Source organism: Penaeus chinensis, chromosome 20 (genome assembly GCF_019202785.1).
Source record: "Penaeus chinensis breed Huanghai No. 1 chromosome 20, ASM1920278v2, whole genome shotgun sequence".
In the NCBI taxonomy this organism is placed as follows: Eukaryota; Metazoa; Arthropoda; class Malacostraca; order Decapoda; family Penaeidae; genus Penaeus; species Penaeus chinensis.
Genome location: NC_061838.1, coordinates 16341676 through 16349175, shown reverse-complemented (window position 1 = coordinate 16349175; position 7500 = coordinate 16341676). Strand labels below are relative to the sequence as shown.

The 7500-nt window shown below is 37.2% G+C and overlaps 1 protein-coding gene across 10 annotated transcripts in view; it reads left to right on the top strand.

The window, feature by feature from the left end:
* LOC125035759 (rab11 family-interacting protein 4-like) overlaps positions 1–6581 on the top strand; it is a 138154-nt gene extending 131573 nt beyond the window's left edge. For 5 of the 10 annotated variants that reach the window (XM_047627956.1, XM_047627955.1, XM_047627954.1 and 2 more), the window contains 7 exons: positions 2735–2838; positions 3069–3209; positions 3553–3772; positions 3905–4049; positions 4210–4340; positions 5310–5342; positions 6187–6580. In XM_047627956.1, the coding sequence (XP_047483912.1) occupies positions 2735–2838; positions 3069–3209; positions 3553–3772; positions 3905–4049; positions 4210–4340; positions 5310–5342; positions 6187–6306 (894 nt within the window). In that variant the 3' untranslated portion in view covers positions 6307–6580. Of the gene's footprint in view, positions 1–2734; positions 2839–3068; positions 3210–3552; positions 3773–3904; positions 4050–4209; positions 4341–5309; positions 5343–6186 lie in introns of all 10 variants that reach the window. The other 5 variants (XM_047627957.1, XM_047627958.1, XM_047627960.1 and 2 more) reach the window with 3 other exon arrangements.
* Positions 6582–7500: the final 919 nt, after the last annotated feature.

Sequence of the window (7500 nt, the reverse complement as noted above, 5' to 3'; positions counted from 1 at the left end):
TAGTGTTGACCTGGACTTAGAGTATGACCTATGGCAGGGCCAGTTCGAGATCACCAAGCCCCCTGCCCGATGCGGCAATGGACACGCATTCTACAAGGACATTGTCAAGACGGTGAGTGCTGCTCCCGCTGCTGATCGGCAGGACATGCAGTGTGGCACCCCAGGTAAGGTGAACTTGCGGGAACTTCATGTTCACGAAAGCATGTGCAGTGACTGACCAGCAGTAAGGTTTTCACAACTGCAGGTAAAGTAAGGAGAAATCACTTTAACTTTTCAAAAAAATACAAAACTCGCGTCGCGCCAGACCATATCTTCTGATGCTAGTGAAAAAACTAAGGTAAAGTATTTTAACTAAAGAATTCAGCTTCCCTTGAAAAAAACGTAAGTGCCAGATCTTAAGTGTCAACGCAACATTCGCGAACATCCATGCATGCCAATTAGGAGCACGCAAGAGCACATTCATGGCCGTTTCAGATATTGTTAAATGTCTATATTACGAACCGACGATGCCTGTTAATGAATGAATGGCGAAATGCATGTGAGTGAGAGCGAGTGAATGAGTGAGAGGGAGCGAATGAGTGAATGAGTGGGAACCAGTGAATGAGTGAGGAGCGAATGAGTGAATGAGAAAGAACCAGTGAATGAGTGAATGAGGGAGAGCCAGCAAATGAGTGAATGAGGGAGAGCCAGCAAATGAGTGAATGAGGGAGAGCCAGCAAATGAGTGAATGAGGGAGAGCCAGCGAATGAGTGAATGAGGGAGAGCCAGCGAATGAGTGAATGAGGGAGAGCCAGCGAATGAGTGAATGAGGTAGAGCCAGCGAATGAGTGAATGAGGTAGAGCCAGCGAATGAGTGAATGAGGTAGAGCCAGCGAATGAGTGAATGAGGTAGAGCCAGCGAATGAGTGAATGAGGTAGAGCCAGCGAATGAGTGAATGAGGTAGAGCCAGCGAATGAGTGAATGAGGTAGAGCCAGCGAATGAGTGAATGAGGTAGAGCCAGCGAATGAGTGAGTGAGGGAGAGCCAGCGAATGAGTGAATGAGGTAGAGCCAGCGAATGAGTGAATGAGAAAGAACCAGTGAATGACTGAATGAGGGAGAGCCAGCAAATGAGTGAATGAGGGAGAGCCAGCGAATGAGTGAATGAGGTAGAGCCAGCGAATGAGTGAATGAGTGAGAAGGAACGAATGTATGAATGAGTGACGGAGCAAGTGAGTGAATGAGTGAGAGGGAGTGAGTGAATGAGTGAGAACCAGTGAATGAGTGAGAGGGAGCAAGTGAGTGAATGAGTGAGAGGGAGCGAGTGAGTGAATGAGTGAGAGGGAGCGAATGAGTGAATGAGTGAGAGGGAGCGAGTGAGTGAATGAGTGAGAGGGAGCGAGTGAGTGAATGAGTGAGAGGGAGTGAGTGAGTGAATGAGTGAGAGGGAGTGAGTGAGTGAATGAATGAGTGAGAAGGAGCGAGTGAGTGAATGAGTGAGAGGGAGCGAGTGAGTGAATGAGTGAGAGGGAGCGAGTGAGTGAATGAGTGAGAGGGAGCGAGTGAGTGAATGAGTGAGAGGGAGCGAGTGAGTGAATGAGTGAGAGGAAGCGAGTCAGTGAATGAGTGAGAGGGAGCGAGTGAGTGAATGAGTGAGAGGGAGCGAGTGAGTGAATGAGTGAGAGGGAGCGAATGAGTGAATGAGTGAGAGGGAGCGAGTGAGTGAATGAGTGAGAGGGAGCGAGTGAGTGAATGAGTGAGAGGGAGTGAGTGAGTGAATGAATGAGTGAGAAGGAGCGAGTGAGTGAATGAATGAGTGAGAAGGAGCGAGTGAGTGAATGAGTGAGAGGGAGCGAGTGAGTGAATGAGTGAGAGGGAGCGAGTGAGTGAATGAGTGAGAGGGAGCGAGTGAGTGAATGAGTGAGAGGGAGTGAGTGAGTGAATGAGTGAGAGGGAGTGAGTGAGTGAATGAATGAGTGAGAAGGAGCGAGTGAGTGAATGAGTGAGAGGGAGTGAGTGAGTGAATGAATGAGTGAGAAGGAGCGAGTGAGTGAATGAGTGAGAGGGAGCGAGTGAGTGAATGAGTGAGAGGGAGCGAGTGAGTGAATGAGTGAGAGGGAGCGAGTGAGTGAATGAGTGAGAGGAAGCGAGTCAGTGAATGAGTGAGAGGGAGCGAGTGAGTGAATGAGTGAGAGGGAGCGAGTGAGTGAATGAGTGAGAGGGAGTGAGTGAGTGAATGAGTGAGAGGGAGTGAGTGAGTGAATGAATGAGTGAGAAGGAGCGAGTGAGTGAATGAGTGAGAAGGAGCGAGTGAGTGAATGAGTGAGAGGGAGCGAGTGAGTGAATGAGTGAGAGGGAGCGAGTGAGTGAATGAGTGAGAGGGAGCGAGTGAGTGAATGAGTGAGAGGGAGTGAGTGAGTGAATGAGTGAGAGGGAGTGAGTGAGTGAATGAATGAGTGAGAAGGAGCGAGTGAGTGAATGAGTGAGAAGGAGCGAGTGAGTGAATGAGTGAGAGGGAGCGAGTGAGTGAATGAGTGAGAGGGAGCGAGTGAGTGAATGAGTGAGAGGGAGCGAGTGAGTGAATGAGTGAGAGGGAGCGAATGAGTGAGAGTGCATGTTTGTGCCTACATGTGTGCATGTGTGTGTGCGTGAGTGTGTTCATGGTTTTTAAGTGCATATGAGTGCAGAAAACTTTATTCTAGCAAAAACAGTTTACCAATAGAAAGTCTTCTAATTTTTGGTCGTCTTTCAACAGGTACAAATGTTGCAGCAACAAGTAGGAGTTTTAGCTGAGAACCAGGTGAACTCGGATGACAGGTTCTCTCGGGTCAAGCAGGACAATGCTGCGTACCAAGCGAGGTCTGTGTGAAACAATATAGATGATGCAGAAGTTGTTACATGTTATTATCCATATAAATCTTCAATCTAAATATCCTAGGCTTGAATATGAAACAAACTTTTTTGTTTAAAGTTTTTTGAATACATTGAAATGACGGTGTTGTGTAAAGTAGGCTTCGGTACCTCCTCAGTGTGAAGGAATTTTAGACATCTTTTATATAACTGCAAGTATAATTTTTAAATATTTATAGAGTGGTGATGTTAGAAGAGCAACTCCGGGAGGCAGAGATGCGACACGAGGAACGGCTGGCAGAGGAACAGCGGAGGAACCGGGAGCTTGTAACACGCATAGAACGAGAAAAACAGCTTACTATAGAAAATTACACCATCAAGTAAATATTTGTTCATACTTATTTTGACTTTTGGTTTCTTTATTTCTCTCTCCCTGCCTATTCAGCCTCTCTGCCTGGCTATACTTAGAATACACTGTACTTCCATCCTCTGTGCCCTTTCTCTACTCCCTCTCCTTTTCCTCTTTTCTTCTCCTCTGAGTTGGTGCATGAGCTTATGCATTTATGTTTGAATGACTAATAGCCTACAGTATATTGAGTAACTTATTGTTTTTAATTTTTTTTTTTTTTTTCTATCAATGTCTCAATTCTTTATACTCCTAATGTATGTTAAACATAAAAATATGGGTCCTTACGAAGTTGTAAATTTTTTTTAACCTTTCAGGTTAGCTAGTGTAGAAAAAGAAAAGAAATCTGTAGATGATGATTACAGACGTTCAAAAAGTCAGTTAGATAAGTTACAAAAAGAGAAAGAGACTTTAGAAGATCGTGTATCAGAAGCAGAGTTTTCTGCTTCCGCACTTCATCAAGAAAATGGAAAATTGGCAGAGTTCTCAAGGAGAGAAAAGGAAGAAATCAAAGTTGAGAGAGAGAGAAGTGCTCAGGTAAGTGTTAGTTAATGATCTCACAGAATATACCTGAATCATGCTGTTTTAAAGGAATATGTATACTTCTCTATGTATATTTTTATATCTTCAATATGATTCTTACCTGAGTGAAATACTTTTTCTTTGCAGGTAATAGAAGAATTACGGTGTGAAATAGAACGCCTACGGACAGCTGAGGAAACTGCCAGGAAACGATCACCCAGTGTTGACCCTCAGACTGCCCAGACTGCAGAGTTGCAAGCTACTATCAGGCAACTCAGAGAAGAGAACAAAAGTAGGTTTGGCCAGTATTACAAAAACAGGCAATTTTAGGAAGATAATATAATAACTGAAAACAAGTTGTTTCTAGACTGAAATTAAATATTTACTCATTTCTTTAAGCAAAAGAGATGTACACTTTACTCTTATCATTCATCTAAATAAACCTTTTGCAGATCTTGTTGAGCAGGTGGAAGATCTTCAAGCTCAGTTGTTAACCTCCCGATTAGAAGAGGGACGCACGCTAGTCACTGCTACAAACAATAACTCGTTGGCTGCTGAGTTTGAAGCCATGACTAGTGAAGAGGTTAGCCCTATTGTGATTCAATCTTATAATTGCTATTTATGTGTGAAGAAACTGAGAGTCTTTCTATGTACAAAAAGAGGCTATGCAGAATGGATGTTTTCTTTCACTGAATTGCATTTTCTTATGTTAGCATAATTAATGCTTTCTTGAGGTTGTATTATTATTTTGTTTTGTCTTGAATAATTATTAAAAATACATCGGAATAGAGACAGGACAATAAATGCTAAAATAGTTTGCAATGGGAAAGAATATTCTCAATATCTCATTGATATAATGTCCATGTTTGATGTTCTTTAGAACACCAAAACTTATTCTTTAGCATTGCATTTCTTTTTTAGTTTATATAAATGAAAACAACATGATATACTTCAGTAGTAACCATTGTTCTATTTTTTTCATTAATTTTTGTTCGTTCTTTTGTCATGTAACATTGTTTCCTTTTTTTTTTTTTTACAAAATGCAGTAATGTGGTGTTTAAGAGAAGAGTAATTTTGTGCTAATTTTTTTGTATGATTATTATGCAGTAAGAACTATCCAAAATGTAAAGTAAAAAATTTAAGAGGCTTCAGAATTGTTTAAGCTTGGTCATGGTTATTAATTTTACAGGAATTAAGAAATTGTACAGACTTCAATTACATGTATGAGTCATTAGATACATGATGAGGTTTATTGCTTTAACAATGCAAATAAACAAATTACCAAACAAAGCTGGCTAGACTGAGACAGTTATTACATGTGGGTGTTGTGTAATATGCTTGATCTATATTTATGTATTTTTCCCAGTATATGAATTATTGCTTAATTTCCTTATCACTGTGGGTGTACCTGGTATTTCTGGAAAGAAGTTTTCCTCTTTAAATAATAGTTAAGAAATGAGCTGTCCTTTAATTGTTCCTGGGAGAACCTAGTAAAAGCTCTTTAAGTAGCCTCTATTTTTGCACATTTTAAAGCACATTTTTTTTCTCATAGGGTGCACTCTATGGCAGTGACACAGTCGAGAAGGTATTGTAAAGTTTGTGGTGGACACTGGCTTGATGTGGACAGAATCTATTGAGAGTGACTGAAAAGGATGATATTGATAATTTTGTAACAATCATTAAATACACAAAAAGGAGTAGCCATTATGCAAGAAATGAAAACAGATCATGCATCCTTTTCTGTATTTTGATTATGATATTCTGTCTCATGTCTTAGCTTTTAAATAACCTTGCATGCCTTTAACTAACAGCCTTTTTTGCCTGAGTGTTATTCCCATTTCTTTGGGCTCTGCACCTGCCTTCAGAAAAGAAAACATCCCCTTTGATCTTGTTTTGAGTGTTTACCTGTAGATGAGATTCACTCGGCAAATATATTAACACACAAAATGCTTAAGGCAAAAAGAATTCATGTTGCATTTTCCTTTTATAGCAGATTGAATAATGGTGAAATTGTGTCTGATTCACAGAACTTCTTGTGGATTTATAGTTTCCTTCAGTAAGGAAGACCTCTAGCAGAATTTATAAAGCAATATAATGATGATAAAGGCATTGATGTTAAATTTGGAGTAGTAAATTAAAACTAACTTTTGTTTTAATCTCACGTAGTGCATGCTATGTTTTGATAAATGCATGTTTTGCTATGATGAAAAAAAAGTTTATTTCAAATCTTATATTATCAAAAAATCATTGGTGTAATACTTTAATGTAAAGAAGCATCAAATCCATTTTGAAATTGTCCTCCTATTCTACTCCCTTTCTCTAATAAGATTTAAAGGGAAATAATTTATTCATGACATATTATACCATCCATAGTAATGAAGATTGATATCCAGTCTTTAACATTTTCTTTAAACCTTCTCTATCAACAGCTCAAGAAATCTCTGAAGGATGCGCAGGAAGCCAACCAGCATCTCCGATCATACATCGACGGGATCCTCCTTAACATTGTAGAAAACTACCCCCAGCTTCTTGAAGTCAAGCAAAAATAGTATATGAACATGATCTGAGCTTTGTTATATTACAATTATTATTCTGTTTTTAATATGATAGGCACTGTTGTTGCAGTTTCTTTTTTAATTATTTTTTCTCTCTATATATTTTTTGACAGTACATACATTGGAGACTGGATACTTAATCTTATTTAGTGTTTAATATAGGTGATATACATATATATTTATATTTATTATTATTATTATTATTATTATTATTATTATTATTATTATTACTATTATTACTATTATTATGCTGATGATGATGGTAAATATTATTATTATGATGACAAATATTATTATTATGATGGTGAATATTATTATTATTGTTATTATTATTATTATTATTATTATTATTATTATTATTATTATTATTATTATTATTATTATTATTATAAATAATTATATAAGTATAAATATTTTTTTTATGATGCATAGTGAATAATGATGATAATGATGAATAAGGATAATAGTAATAGTAATAACAATGATGATAATGATGATAATGATGATGATAATAATGATAATAATAATAATAATAATAATAATAATAATAATAATAATAATAATAAAATTTATATTATTATTATCATAACTGCTAATATTTTTGTTTACTTTTTTATGATTGTTATTATTATTACTACCACAATATGATTTATACTACCACTATATGATTTTTTTTGTAATTATTTCCATCATTACTCATAATGACTATCAGTGGTGTCATTTTCCTTTATTATTTAATTCTTAGTGGCTTATACTTATGTTAACTCACACTACCAATTACTGCAATGGTTAAGATAAATTTATCAGAATTTTGTATAAAGGTGAGCCCGACTTTAAATATATAAATGTATATTTTACAGTGACGCAAGAATTAGATGACATATAAAGCATATAAATAATGTTAGCTGAGTTTATGTTGATTAATTATTATTTAATATTTTTGTAACCTTGAACCCAAGTACGGCACTTGTAAAAAAAATCCAGACAAAGGTGCATGCAAATAGGTGAAGGTTTGAAATATTTGTGTATTGGTTGCTGAACACACCAGTCTGCTATTGGACAAGGTGTTAAAAAACTCAAATTTACTTCTCCACTTTTTACTATTTTAACTTTAGTTGATATTGATAAAACACGTTTTACTTCGACTTTTATCATTTGATATGAAATTATCCAATATGAAAACCTTTT